Here is a 15,776-nt window from a genome sequence, read left to right on the forward strand (position 1 = left end):
CAGGCCAGACTGATCAGTGAGTGACTGGATGGAAGCCTTCGACCCGCTTACCGATTTTACGTAAAACCAGAATTTCCTTGGGTTTTCAGCAAGATCTTTTGCTAAGGTATGACGGTGGTAGTGGTTGTATGCTTCGCGCATTGCTCTTTGTTCAGAAGATTCCATCGCAAACACTACAGTTTCATCATCATCTTGCATAATTGAAGACATTTTTGAATGCAGTTGGGCATTCTCTCTATCAAATTGTCCAGATAAGCCTTTGAGACTTGTCCCATTCCTCCACAGTGGCCTCTCTTGTGCCCTGTACAGTCTCTTGCAGGAACGGACGGTTGCGACTACTCGTTTTAGCGCGGCCCGTGCATTCTCGATGCAGTTGAGATTAAGAGAATATGGAGGCCGTTCCATCTGACTGATTCTATGCCATTTTAGGAAAGTATTCACAAGATTGTGTCGATGGTGGCTCACATTGTCGTCCGTCAGTGTGAAACTCACTCCAATATGTCCACCAAATATGTTCTGTATCACTTGTGTGTTAATTACTGCAGGTAGCTTGTCATGTTTTCATGTGGCAAGCACTTCCATTCTCCGCATCCTGCTGAGGTGTTGTGATGCGCACGTAACTATAACAAGTATTTTCCACAAATAACATAGTAAAACACTTTTCGCTTCACCAGAACACAGTGTAGTAAAGTGTTTTACTAAGTTATTTGTGGAAAATACTTGTTACAGTTACGTGTGCATCACAACACCTCAGCAGGATGCAGAGAATGGAAGTGCTTGCCACACAAAAACATGAAAAGCTACCTGCAGTAATTAACACACAAGTGATCCAGAAAATTCATGCGCACCAAATGTAAAGAATAAATAAAAACGAAAACCCACTGATGATGGCACAGTGGTGCCAAAACATGTTTGGGTACTGAGAAAAACAGTGTTTTGCATAACTGGCGGACCTCACATCCAACAATTTTAACTGCAAACATGGCCAATACAAGGAGCTGCAAATCAAAATGATGGTTAAAAAATAATGCGAGTGTACTAAATTTCTGTTTTTAGCACACACAAGTTTTTAAGAATAACTTTCCGGCACTCAGTTGCAAAGCTAAACCATCAATTTACCTGGAGCTGAATTAGAGGTTACAAGAGTTGTTTGTGTAATTATTTAATGTTTATTGTCTCCTTTGAAATCTCTCACGTAAACGGCAAATGTCAAATTACATGAAGATTTACGGACTGAAAATTCATTCTTATAACTGCCATTCTTCAGTGTTACCGCATTAAGAACACACAAGAAATAAAGACAGTATGAATAATAAAAATCTGAAAACATACATGTCTTTTGAAACATCATGATGTCACAGTCGACATTCTCAGTGTTAGAAGTGTCTTCAGTTTCTTCTCTGAGATTTCTGTAGCACATCTAATAAACAGATGGTGTAAATTTCATAAAGGTTGTATTATCATCAGTTTTTACTTTTTCATTTTCCTCAAAGCAGGGTATTTGGTTGTAACGATAGTATTGTGCAGCAAAAGACCTTTTTATTTTCCCCATTTTCTATAGCCAGTAAAATGGAAAGCTGCAACATAAGCCTTACACACTCTTTCTGCTTACCTGTTCGCACATTTATTATTAGAAACATTATATTTATGTTAGTAAATTCCTTAAAGATCTCAGTCCTCATTTTGATGGCTGTGTGGGTGTTCTTTACTCTTCTCTTATTTGTAAGTTCAGTGCATTGGCCAGTCAGGAAACTACTTGTGCCCTGATTTTGATCATAGCAATAGTTGCAACGTATGACGAGAGTGTGTGAGAAAATTATGTTCAATTTCTTCATACTGTCTCTGTCTCGCCATGTGCAGTCGTGTCCACTGTCAAAGTCTTAGTTTCCTATTTACGCACATCGTTGTTCAATATCACGGAGCTTCTTTGAGGGAGTCATTCCTTTAGAGGTGGAAATATGTTCCATTCCACTCTTGCTCAAAATTAAATTCTTCAGTTTTTTTTTTTCATAAATATTTGTTTTTATTTTCTGATTCCCACTACCAACATCACTAGCTTTCTTAGCTCAAACGTTAAGTAAATTAGCCATACTGCTGCCACTACCAGAACAACATGAACAGCCTTTTACTGCCACAAAAATATGGTTGTGCCCTGTCAGTTTGTCAGGTATGTGCTCTGCTTGATGGCAGAATGTTGAAATCTTGCACTTCAAAGGAAACTTCATTTGCTTTTTGTTATTAAAAATACTGTGTGCAGAATTGAAATTTTGTACATATCAGTGTTCATTTCAGTAGAACATGTGACAGTGATTATTTGTGGTAGATTTTAGTTAATACAAATAGATTTTAGTTAATAATAAAGGAGCAACATGTGATAGCATCCCTGATAATATTTCTGCACAATAATAGTATCCACAGGCACAACTATCACAGATGTGACGTCCACATTATGGATGTCAACTCGTATTGCTTTTTCCCTACTACTTCATATATCGTAACATGAAGTGAGTGTAACAATATTTATTGTGATGTAACGTGATAACGCCCTAGGGGGCAAACTTGTCGATTGGTAATAGTGAAATAAATTGTTTATTTTGAAACAAAAGAACAGGCTGCACTGGAAAATGACTTCTTCTAACAAATTTAAATTTAAAGAAAATAAATACTAATGTGGCTAAATTTATATGAGTTGACTGATAAGTGAATAATAATTGCTTTCAGGCATGGGAATTTTACAATACGGGCGTGAGTTACTTAAACCAGCTGTTTCGATACCTGAACCAGCAACATATCCAGAAGAGGCGTGCAGTTGAGCCGGATCTCATGTATTCCTCTGATGCCGACCTCACACAGCTGGAGTGTCCGCTGGAGGTCAGTAGGTTGGTTGGCTTTTAACATTTGTGCTATTTACCTGTCCCTAACACCATAACTCACAGAATTTCTGTTTGGTGTGATGCTTTAGATGTGGGGTAAATGTAAGTTAATGTGTATGTGTGTAGAAACATTGCTTTAATATTCGAATGTAACATTAATGGTCTGTTGCTAGACTCTATCTTGTTGATTACGAAACAAGGTATAATGTTATAAAATTATGTGAATGGAATGAGCGCCTGAAGTCAGTTGTAGGAAAGGAAATGCTTATTATGTCTGGATTTGTGTTATGCGGACGTTGTTTTCGTGTTAATCTCCATCCTGGAACCTCGCCCATATCCTTTATTCACAGTTGCGCCCAAATTGAATACTTTTGCTAAAATACCAATAATTACCAAGTTGTACTTCATAATGTGGATTCACTGTTATTAATTGTATTCCGGTAATGCATATGAGCTCTGCTCACTACATTATCTCACACATCAGTACATTCCTGCTGCTATCCATCTTATTCCCATTATCCTCCCTTATTATTTTTTACTCCTATGGAAGCACATTATTACAGAGCCTCCATCCATCCAACCACCCAGCGGCGGCCATCACACTCGGCCCACACGTCGCAGTGTTTATACTCGACAGGTGGTCTCAGCTCTCTTAGACTGCAGATGTATGTATGTGTGTGTGTGTATGTGTGTGTGTGTGTGTCCACTGCTGACAGAGGCCTTATTGGCCGAAAGCTTTAATTGTGTGAATCTTTTTATTATGCCTATCGCGACTCAGCATTTCCGCTATATGGTGAGTAGCAACTTCCCTTCTCTAGTATTGTTATTAATAGTACCTATATCGCTACTTGAGTACAATATTAATTCTTTTCTGTCCTGTTTGTCCAGTAATGATTGGTTTAAACAGTTGTATGTAATCCTCTTCCTTCCTCACACTCCCTTTGGCTCATCGAATAGCTCATCTCTCAACTTTTGCCCATCTAGGAATCTGACTAACTGTATCATCTTTCATACTTTGTTATGTTCACATTTACTGTTACTATATTCTGTCACCATTGTTCTTAAGATAAACTTTTGAATTCTGATTATGATTCACATTAGTTGAATTTCTATCTTGGCACGAGTGGGAATACTCTCTCAAATGTCCTTTCTGTGTTACCTGTATTTTATTTTCATTTGGTATCACACTGCTAGTTGGATTTCCGTTGATTTCCTTATCCCTGTTACATCCTTTGGGAGGCTGCAATTGTTTTTTATTCTCATTTTTCATCTTTTGTTGCATTTTTGTCATAAATAATCTGATATTGCTGACACTTTAGTGCTTTCTCCTTGTAATAGCTTCTTCTTTATATTAAAAAATAGCCTACTGGTACCTGCTTCCTCTAATCATATTCCCATATTGGCACATCCCCATATTTTAATGTGACTAAATGCCACACTAAAAATTGTCAGAAACCTACACAATCTGTCTGGTAAGGTGTGTAAACATGCAGCTCCAACCTTAGCTTACACTGAGCTCCTTCTGACCAATAATTAATTTTAAACTGTCTCTCCAATTCACTATAGATCAGGGGTTTTCAAACTGTGCATGGTGGCTGCCAGGGATGTCACGGCTTTACAATAGGGGCACCACAGTGGTTTTATAAAAATAATAGTTTGGTTTTCTGAGTAAGCAAACAATGCGTGCTGTATTAGTGGTATCTGGTGGACCTACAAGTAACTATCAATACTGTAGCTCCTTATAGATGGCAGTCTAGTATTTTGAAAGGAAGAGTTGGATGATAAAGATACTGGTTACTTTCTCTCTGCTCTTTGCACAGTTTTATAAGACTATGTTTTTCGGTTGAGTGAAGGATGGAAGTCTGTGTTTGTGGCTCATTTAACCGAACTCAGAGATTACTTTCTGAAGTATTTTCCAGAAGTTGATTGCTTTGCAACATTTAGCAGGCATCAACAGGAAAAACAGATCACAAAAGAATATGAAGAAAGATGTGAGTCACAATCCCGAAGTTTTGCTGAGATGTGAAGAACTGGTGATGAAGAAGCAGTCTCATCCTTCCCATTGATTTTGTTGCAAGAATAAGATTTAATAACATCATATTGACTAAAATGGGTTATGTCAGCAGTTAATTAAAAAACAACTCTTATTAATTTTTTGGAAACGTAAGATTATTTACCCCACATTTCAAGTGGCTGTGGGTGTTTGCGTTCAAAATTCATCACAATGTAACATCCCCAGTGGAGTGCTTCACCGTCTAAATGACTATTTACAAAGTGAATCCTCCACAAATCATTCAGGAAAGGCTCCCTTAAAGTATTTAAGTAAAATTATGGGATGTTCCTCCATTCGTCTTAAATGTGGAGAATCCATGCACTACACTTTTCCCTTCTCAAACTTTATTCCCTCCCATAGACTCTCTTTGTGTTCCAGTATGTATTTTTTGACTTACACCTTCTTATATTTAAGTTTGGTTGCCAGGCCAATTGCACCACTCCCTGTCAACAACTGAATAAAATGCTCTGTAAGGTTCTTACCAATTTTATCTTCTGGATTCATTAATGATTGTACTAAATGTCCTACACACTCAGATGCCATAATATGAGCATCAGTTTTTCTTTTATCAAAGTTTTCAACTTCATTGAGTCATCCTTGAATTATATCCGTATCATGGTCTCTCTTACCTAGTCTAACCGTGTTCTTCTCAACAATATGTAAAGGAGAGATTGTTACTCAGCATATAGAGGAGACGTTGAGTCACAGACAGGCACAGTGAAAGAAGACTGCTAAAATTTTAAAACTTTCACACAAAGTCTTTCCTCTGCAATAGAAAACAAACACACTCTCACTTGGGGGAGGACTTTGAAAGCTTTAATATTTTAGCAGCAGTCTTTTTAATTGTGTGTTTCTCCGACTCAATGCGTCCTCTATATGGTGATTCATATCATTATTATTCCATCCTGGACTTCTCATTATGTGACTTCTTCACTGTCAGTGTTGCTGTTATGCCAACTGAAATATATCAGTCAACTTGTCTTAACGGTTTTCGGCCATAAATCGTGAATTTGCTCCACTTCTTTGAAAATTATATCTTCAATAGTTTCCAATCACACATCAAAACTTTACCATTCGTAGTAATATTGTCTACTTGTATATCTTCTTAGACAGCTTGACCCTCCATCTGAGTCTTAGTGTCTTCTAGACATGGCTCAAGACTCTCAAACGTAGTATTTACTTAACCCTTCTGGAACCTGAATTTTTTCTGGAGGAAGGAAAATTTTTCTTTGTGTGGCAATGCTCTTGGGTGATTTTTTAAAATGATTTTAGGTGCAAGATTTACACAAAAATATGTACCCAATTTTAAAACATACTCTGTACACTCGGCTTCATTTTGTGGACTGAAATAACTAATTATGAAACATTTTCTTTTGTAATAAATAGAAAAATAATAATTCAGTAATTACCATGCAAAATAGCAAACCAACCACATCCATATATTGTGGTGGTCACAAGCTGCTGTGCACTGCTACACTGACTTGCTTAATATTTTCGTAGTGATGCCCAACAGTTTGCAGCACATTCACAAATGTGTACCTCAGGTTTCAATTGGGGAAAAATACCCGTATTGGAGCTAAAACATAGTAAAAGTTAGTGTGCACAATTGTAGCCAGAGGATCTGAAAGGATTTAAGTTTAAAATTGATCCATTCTACTTTGAAATGTATTAAACTGCCCTTGGTGGCACTCAACCACATGAAATATTAGCTTCCATACTTTGCCTTCATCAACAACTGCCATTAGCAATATTTGGTAACTTTGTAGTCTCATAAAATTAATTAATGTAACAGAACACGAAATTTTTGAAACTACACATGGGAATACAGTCGGTTCTCAATTGCAGTCACATAGTGCTTACTGTACACAGATCATACATTTACTTTGTTCTGGTACACTGCCAATCCTGTAAATGAAATAGAACCCACCGGTTGATAATTCTGGAACAGGTCCCTACGGTTGTCATCGTAGCGACTGCACTGCTCGACGTTGGTGCCCCTGATGACAGCCCGAGGCAGCAGGACTCCCAAGTGCAGCCACCGAAATGTGTAGCAGTTGACACGACGTATAGGAGTTGTAGGTAAAGTTGCAATCTCAGCACGCCCAAGTTTCATTACCAAATAGGAGAAGATAGGTGCACTTCTTTTTTTATGTACTTCCTCACAAGTTCTGCTGTCTTATCTGTTCTTTTCTTCCCTGCTCTGTTTTCTTTCTTCTATTGGTGCACTGCATTTCCGTTATGTTATACCAAAGGAAAAAATATTCTCTTTCTGTTATTCTCTATTTCATTCAATGTTTTGTTCAAATTTGCGTATTAAAACTTTCCCCTTTCACCCCACCTTCTTCTTCAAAACATTTAGTGTAAAAGCAAGATCTTAACATGGCCACAAAAGAGCTCTTATTGACTCTTGTTTACATCTGTTGCTTTATTCCAAAGGACTGAAAATGTACTTCAGACAGTGGAAAATCTACACTGGAATATCAACAGTATTATGAAAAGGATAAGAGTGCTACTCATTGTTAAGATGACACACTGAGTAGGAATCTATATTTTTCGTAATAATGTTGAAAATACACTTGTTTGTATTTGGTTTTTTGGACTTCCAGTGCAAAGTTCTTAATGAACATCGCCACATGCTCATTACTTCTTGACCCTCACAACTCCGGGTACTCTTCCCTACATAAATACACGGAAAAATTAAAGAAGTTTTATAGTAGCATTCATTCTTTTTAATCCATTTCTTCAAAATGCGTGAGACCTTAGATGTTAGAGAAAAAACAGTGGCCTGTTGCATTTATTCCAAAGTTTGAACAAAACTATTACAAGAATCGTGTACCATCCATCATGTCAGTAATGAAAACTTCCCACTATTTCAATTAAATTTCTCTTTCTATTATGGTAGTCAATACTGACAAGCAGAGATCCCAGTGTTGGGATTGATATTTTGAAACCATCTGTTTGGTATTGTAGGTATCACACTGTGCAGCCATTGAGCCTGGTGATCTCTCATTTCCAAATAATTGATGAAAAAAATCGGAAATTCCCATGAGGCTCTACAGTTTTACACAGATGGGTTGCAAAGTATAGTGTAGTACAAGCCTTATAGGTAGGAGATTGTGGGTTCAAATCTTATTAGCTGCTTTGAATTTTTTTATTTTTAAATCTCTATCAAAATGACTTTGATCATTATTTTTATTCAGTTAAGAGGTTTAAATGTATTTTTTTATTTCTATGCCTTTTACATGTCTTATTAATCACTGATCTAACTTTTCCAGTTGTTCTCATTTTTTTCTTCCTATAATTCTTTTTCCACTTGGAATCTTTGTGCATGTGATTTTAATTATTTACATGCAGTAACATCAATTTCATTTCTTCTGTTTCATGATCATACATTTTAGTTTTTGATAATGCATTCATTATTTCTATTCCTCATTTTGCTTGAATTTGATTTTTCTAATAGAGTAATCCCTTCTTTCGTTCAAATCTTCATCTGCGTTATTTTGTCTTTAGTGCAATAAGAATTTATGATTTAAATGCTTATACGATGATACCGACCGAGATGATGTACTTCTTTTAACAAAAATTACATTCTGATCCCATTGCATATATAAATAGATTATTTTGTCTGTTGCTTTTAATCAATAGGCTGGCATTTTTAGATGTTTAAATATTTTGATAAATTATATAATTAAATTCAGGTTCACAAAGATTCGAACTGGGTAAAAGAATGAGAGAAAGAAGAAATGAGAAAAATTGAAAAAGTTACTATGGTGATGAAAATAAAGCAAGAAAGGAATAAAAATTTTAAAAAATACAATTAAATCCATTAATTGAATGAAAATAATTATCAAAGGCATTTCGATAAACATTTAAAGGTGAAAAATTTCAAAGTACAGTAGAACCCCTCTAATCCGACCTCGGATGATCCGTCACTCCGGTTAGTCCGACCATGCTCAGGCTCGCGAGCCTGTGCCGACTTATCACTGACTGGACGCCTGTCGGGCCATTGTTGCGGTGTCTATTGCTGTGCATATTGTTATACTGTACGTTATTGTGCAGTTTTATCCTTTGTTGGGATTAAAAAATGTTGTTCTTTGCTTTATTCCGTGTTCTCTACGGTACTTATTACTGTAGATTCATTGTGTGTACACTTGTTTGTTTTTCAACATGTATGGATCCAAACATAAACATGTAACTCTTTCACTGAATGAAAAATTAGCAGTGCTACAAAGACTAGCAGAAGGAGAATCACTCCCAAAAATTACAAAGGAACTGAATGTAGGTGTTAACGACAGTTAAGGATTGGAGGAAGAATCGGAAAGACATTGAATCCTATACAGTTACGATTGATGGTGAAAACACTCTGAAGAATTTCAAAACATTAAAAAAGCCTAAACTTGAACTGCTTGATAACGCATTGTGGATGTGGTTTTGTCAAGAAAGAAGGAAAGGAACTCCAATATCCGGCCCAATTCCCAAAGAAAAAGCGATAGTTTTGCACAAAAAACTGGAAGCTGAAAGTAAGTTTGCTGCCAGTGAAGGCTGGATTAATCGTTAGAAAACTCGTCATGGTGTCCGATTTGTTTCTATTTCCAGTGAAATCTCCCGATGCCGCAGCTGCTAAGGAGTTTTCTGTTAAGTTTCAAGAAATTGTAGAAGAAAATGAACTGTTACCATGCCAAGTGTATAACATCGACGAGACAGGGATGAACTTTAAAATGTTGCCAACAAAAGCGCTCGCAGCTTCAAATGAAGCCGTGGTAGGAACAAAACTTATAAAAGATAGAATAACAGTCATTCCTTGTAGTGACGCAGATGGTACCCACAAACTCCCCTTGCTCGTCATTGGCAAATCTGAGAAGCCAAGGGCATTCAAAATATAAACTTATCTTCCTTGCCGGTTTATTACTGCTATCAAAAATCTGCTTGGATGGACTGCAACCTTTTTAATCCTGGTTTTTCGACGAGTTTGTCCCATCGGTCGAAAAAGACTTGAAGCAAAAAAATCTGCCTGTTCGTGCTCCACTGCTGTTGGATAACGCACCATCACATCCATCTGAGGGGACATAAAAGCTCTCTTTCTGCCTCCTAATGTGACCTCACTTATCCAACCAATGGATCAGGGCATTATTGAATGGTTAAAAAGGCAATATCGCAGAAAGTATAACAGCTCAATCTTGGAAAAATCTGAAGGAGGTCATAACTTATTTGAGGCAATGAAATCCCTGAACATCAGAGATGCGATCTACACAATCGCTGCAGCATGGGATGAACTGAAAGCTGACACACTGCGGAAATCATGATGTAAGCTTTAGCCACAAGTTATGGCTGAAAATGAGCATACTGAAGATGAGCAAAACAACGACACACTGGAAATTGTTAAAGATCTACAAACTCTGGAGCCAAACGTCCCTGCCAATGTAGTTGAAGAGTGGATCAACGAATGTGATAAAGACTGTGACACTTTTGAAGAGCTCAGTGACGACCAGATTGTTGCCGCTGTTAGCCAGGAAACTGTGAATGAGGACTCGGACGGCGAAGACGAACCCCCCCACCTGGATTTCACACAACAATGCAAAAAACGCTTTTGACTTCGTCCTTCAATACATCGAGCAGAATCCAACTTCAACTCCAGTGGACGTTTTGTGGATAAAAAAATGGAGGGACACTGCAACTAAATCTAGAATAATATCTGCTAAACAAAAATGTATCACTGACTTTTTTTCCAAGTAATTTGTTTTCATTTTTACTGTAAAAACAATGCATACAGTGTAATCATTTCTTAGTTTATACATATAGTAGTTTATTTCTTTGTAAAAAATTTCTTTTTTATATACAGTGCAATAAACATTTTTTAGTTTACAGTATATATTGTTTGTACATTATTAAGTACAGCACAGTACTGTAATTTGTTTGTCATTTTTCCTTTTAAAACCAATACATATTATAGTGTGTGTAGACGTTTTTTAGTTAATATATTAACACTGTGTAAAAAACATCTTTTTATATTACTGCAGATGTCTTTTAGTTCTTAAATCATTTAATTTTTTGTAATAAATGTCTTTTTATATTTTTTGCAATAAATATTAAATTTTTCAGATAATCCGACATTTTTTTCGGTCCGACCATGGTCCTGGTTCCGAAGGTGACGGATTAGAGGGGTTCTGCTGTACTTGATAAGATTCAAATCCATAACCTCATGCATATAGGGCTTCTACTATAACTATTGTGCTACAAAACCATATAATATAATATTTCTTTTTTAAAACTGTAGAGCATTATGTGGCATTATGAAATTTTTTTTCCATTGATTACTTGAAAATGAGGACCTACCAGAGTGAATGGTTGCATGGTGTAATATCTGGGACCTTAATATACATACTGTGTGGATATAACAACGAAAATCATCAATTATTGATGATATAATGTAGATGGATAGATAAAAAAATCTACTCACCAAGTAGTGGAAGGGGAACACACACACACACACACACACACACACACACAAGGGCTTAACTTTTACAAACTTTCGGAGCCAGTGGCTCCTTCTTCTGGTGGAAGAGTTGAAGGGGAAGGAAGTGGGGCAAAGGAAAAGGACTGGTCATGTTTAGGGAAAGGGGTACAGTTCTGAAAAGTCATCCAAAATCTCCAGTCAGGGGAGACTTACTGGATGGTATGAGAAGGAAAGACTGATTTTTGGGGCTGCACAGTGCACAGGATGAGATTTGAAAACCTGAGAGCTTAAAGGGGGTTGTTGTTGTTGTGGTCTTCAGTCCTGAGACTGGTTTGATGCAGCTCTCCAGGCTACTCTATCCTGTGCAAGCTTTTTCATCTCCCAGTACCTACTGCAACCTACATCCTTCTGAATCTGCTTAGTGTATTCATCTCTTGGTCTCCCTCTACGATTTTTACCCTCCACACTGCCCTCCAATACTAAATTGGTGATCCCTTGATGCCTCAGAACATGTCCTACCAACCGATCCCTTCTTCTGGTCAAGTTGTGCCACAAACTTCTCTTCTCCCCAATCCTATTCAATACTTCCTCATTAGTTATGTGATCTACCCATCTAATCTTCAGCATTCTTCTGTAGCACCACATTTCGAAAGCTTCTATTCTCTTCTTGTCCAAACTATTTATCGTCCATGTTTCACTTCCATACATGGCTACACTCCATACGAATACTTTCAGAAATGACTTCCTGACACTTAAATCTATACTCGATGTTAACAAGTTTCTCTTCTTCAGAAACGCTTTCCTTGCCATTGCCAGCCTACATTTTATATCCTCTCTACTTCGACCATCATCAGTTATTTTGCTCCCCAAATAGCAAAACTCCTTTACTACTTTAAGTGCCTCATTTCCTAATCTAATTCCCTCAGCATCACCCGACTTGATTAGACTACATTCCATTATCCTTGTTTTGCTTTTGTTGATGTTCATCTTATATCCTCCTTTGAAGACACTGTCCATTCCATTCAACTGCTCTTCCAAGTCCTTTGCTGTCTCTGACAGAATTACAATGTCATCGGCGAACCTCAAAGTTTTTATTTCTTCTCCATGAATTTTAATACCTACTCCGAATTTTTCTTTTGTTTCCTTTACTGCTTGCTCAATATACAGATTGAACAACATCGGGGAGAGGCTACAACCCTGTCTTACTCCCTTCCCAACCACTGCTTCCCTTTCATGTCCCTCGACTCTTATAACTGCCATCTGGTTTCTGTACAAATTGTAAATAGCCTTTCGCTCCCTGTATTTTACCCCTGCCACCTTTAGAATTTGAAAGAGAGTATTCCAGTCAACATTGTCAAAAGCTTTCTCTAAGTCTACAAATGCTAGAAACGTAGGTTTGCCTTTCCTTAATCTTTCTTCTAAGATAAGTCGTAAGGTCAGTATTGCCTCACGTGTTCCAGTGTTTCTACGGAATCCAAACTGATCTTCCCCGAGGTTGGCTTCTACTAGTTTTTCCATTCGTCTGTAAAGAATTCGTGTTAGTATTTTGCAGCTGTGACTTATTAAGCTGATAGTTCGGTAATTTTCACATCTGTCAACACCTGCTTTCTTTGGGATTGGAATTATTATATTCTTCTTGAAGTCTGAGGGTATTTCGCCTGTTTCATACATCTTGCTCACCAGATGGTAGAGTTTTGTCAGGACTGGCTCTCCCACGGCCGTCAGTAGTTCCAATGGAATATTGTCTACTCCGGGGGCCTTGTTTCGACTCAGGTCTTTCAGTGCTCTGTCAAACTCTTCACGCAGTATCCTATCTCCCATTTCATCTTCATCTACATCCTCTTCCATTTCCATAATATTGTCCTCAAGTACATCGCCCTTGTATAGACCCTCTATATACTCCTTCCACCTTTCTGCTTTCCCTTCTTTGTTTAGAACTGGGTTTCCATCTGAGCTCTTGATATTCATACAAGTCGTTCTCTTATCTCCAAAGGTCTCTTTAATTTTCCTGTAGGCGGTATCTATCTTACCCCTAGTGAGATAGGCCTCTACATCCTTACATTTGTCCTCTAGCCATCCCTGCTTAGCCATTTTGCACTTCCTGTCGATCTCATTTTTCAGACGTTTGTATTCCTTTTTGCCTGTTTCACTTACTGCATTTTTATATTTTCTCCTTTCATCAATTAAATTCAATATTTCTTCTGTTACCCAAGGATTTCTACTAGCCCTAGTCTTTTTACCTACTTGATCCTCTGCTGCCTTCACTACTTCATCCCTCAAAGCTACCCATTCTTCTTCTACTGTATTTATTTCCCCCATTCCTGTCAATTGCTCCCTTATGCTCTCCCTGAATCTCTGTACAACCTCTGGTTCTTTTAGTTTATCCAGGTCCCATCTCCTTAAATTCCCACCTTTTTGCAGTTTCTTCAGTTTTAATCTACAGGTCATAACCAATAGATTGTGGTCAGAGTCCACATCTGCCCCTGGAAATGTCTTACAATTTAAAACCTGGTTCCTAAATCTCTGTCTTACCATTATTATTATTATTATTATTATTAGCGAATGTCCCCATGGGAGAACGATAAGCAGGTGATTAACATTTCTTAATGTTCTTCTTATTTCTCCAGTATTTCTTCATTGCCTCCCCAAAGGCCTTCTTCCTTTCTTCGGTCCACTTTGGTCGGAAAGGTTTAGATTCCGTCTCTGGAGTAAACTTCCACTTGTCGATTTTTCTTCTGAATGTATCCCGGTCTGATGTGTTTGTTATGTCAATTTTTGCCTTTTTCAAATCCTTCTTAACTTCAGTTACCCAGGGTATTGTTGCCTTAAGTGATGTCATATAGTCCAATAGACGTTTAGTTAACCTGTTTCCAGGTAATCTGTCTATATGTCCATAAAACTTCATCCGCCTCTTCCTGATATCTGCCTCGATGTTTGATATTTTTTCGGTTGTCTCGGTAGTCTGCAGCCTGTATCCATCTTGTGTGTATCGTGGTCCTAGGATTTTTCTAATAATTTTTCTCTCTACTTTCTTAATTTCGTGTAAATCTAATTTTCTATTCAGGGAGAGTGTTTCACTTGCATATGTGACTGTTGGTTTGATGACTGTGTTGTAGTGTCTGATTTTAGTGCCTTTTGATAGACATTTCTTGTTATATATATTTTGAATAAGTCCGAATACTTTCTTGATTTTCTGTAATCGGTTTTTTTGTGCTATTTTCTCAAGTCCTGTTGGTTCAATAACTTCACCGAGATACTTAAAGTGCTTGACTCTAGTTATTTCACCATACTTTGTTTTTAGTTTCGAAATATCTAATTTTGAGCAGATGAATTCTGTCTTCTCAAAGGAGATTTGCAGGCCAACCTTCTCAGCACATTCTTTAAGTGTCTCAATTTGTTTTACTGCTGTTTCTTCACTGTCAGTTATAATTGCCAAGTCATCTGCAAACGCTAAATAAGGGATGTTCAATTTTCCTTTACCTCTTCCTAGTTCAATTGGCTTCCAAAAGCTTTGTTTCCTTAGTGTTACTTCCCATTCTTTCATAACTTTGTCCAAAACTATATTGAATAATAGTGGTGAGATCCCATCTCCTTGTCTTACTCCTGTTTTAATTGAGAATGGTTCCGAAATTTCCCCTCTGAATTTAATTTTTGATTTGGTTTCTGTTAGTGTTTGTTCAATTAGTTTTCGGGTTTTAGTGTCTAGGCCTCGTTCTTCGAGAATGTGACATAGAGACTGTCTGTCTATGGAATCGTATGCCTTTTTGAAATCAACGAATGTGCAGATTATTGGTTTTGACCTGATTGCTTTAATCTTTAAAATAGTTTTAAGGTTGAATATCTGTTCCGGGCATGATCTATTAGGACGAAAGCCTGCTTGGTAGTCTGAAATTGTATGTTCTAGTTGTTCTTGTGCCCTCTTTAGGAGACATGCAGATAGAATTTTGTAGGTAACTGGTAAAAGTGAAATGCCTCTGTAGTTGTTTACGTCTGATCTCTCTCCCTTTTTGTGCAATGGGTGAATTAGTGCACACTTCCACTCCTCTGGGATATTTTCTGTCTGCCAAATTTCTTTGATGATGCTAGTGATCTCTTTTAACGAATTTGGACCAAGGTTTTTCAGTAGTTCAGCTACAATTCCATCTTCTCCCGATGATTTATTATTTTTGAGTTTTCTAATGTGACTATAAATTTCTTCTTGAGATGGTGGTAGTGAAGTCTCATTCGTGTGTTCTGGTTGTAATCTGGGGAATCTTGTACTTGGTTGTGGGCAATTTAGGAGTTGTGAGAAATATTTAGCTAGTTCTTGGCAATTTTCTTTGTTAGTTAGTGCCAATTTTCCATTCTGTTTCCGGAAGCAGAGATTTTGTGGAGTGTATCCTTTGATTTGATTTGC

At 37.3% G+C, this 15,776-nt stretch overlaps 1 protein-coding gene across 1 annotated transcript in view; it reads left to right on the forward strand.

Moving 5' to 3' along the window:
- Positions 1-15,776, forward strand: part of LOC126428115 (cullin-2-like) — a 133,010-nt gene that overhangs the window by 33,176 nt on the left and 84,058 nt on the right. Inside the window, exon 3 of the mRNA XM_050090018.1 lies at positions 2,722-2,871. Within this exon, the coding sequence (XP_049945975.1) occupies positions 2,722-2,871 (150 nt within the window). The remainder of the gene's footprint in view (positions 1-2,721; positions 2,872-15,776) is intronic.

The sequence above is a fragment of the Schistocerca serialis genome, chromosome 12 (assembly GCF_023864345.2).
Source record: "Schistocerca serialis cubense isolate TAMUIC-IGC-003099 chromosome 12, iqSchSeri2.2, whole genome shotgun sequence".
Classification (NCBI taxonomy): Eukaryota; Metazoa; Arthropoda; class Insecta; order Orthoptera; family Acrididae; genus Schistocerca; species Schistocerca serialis.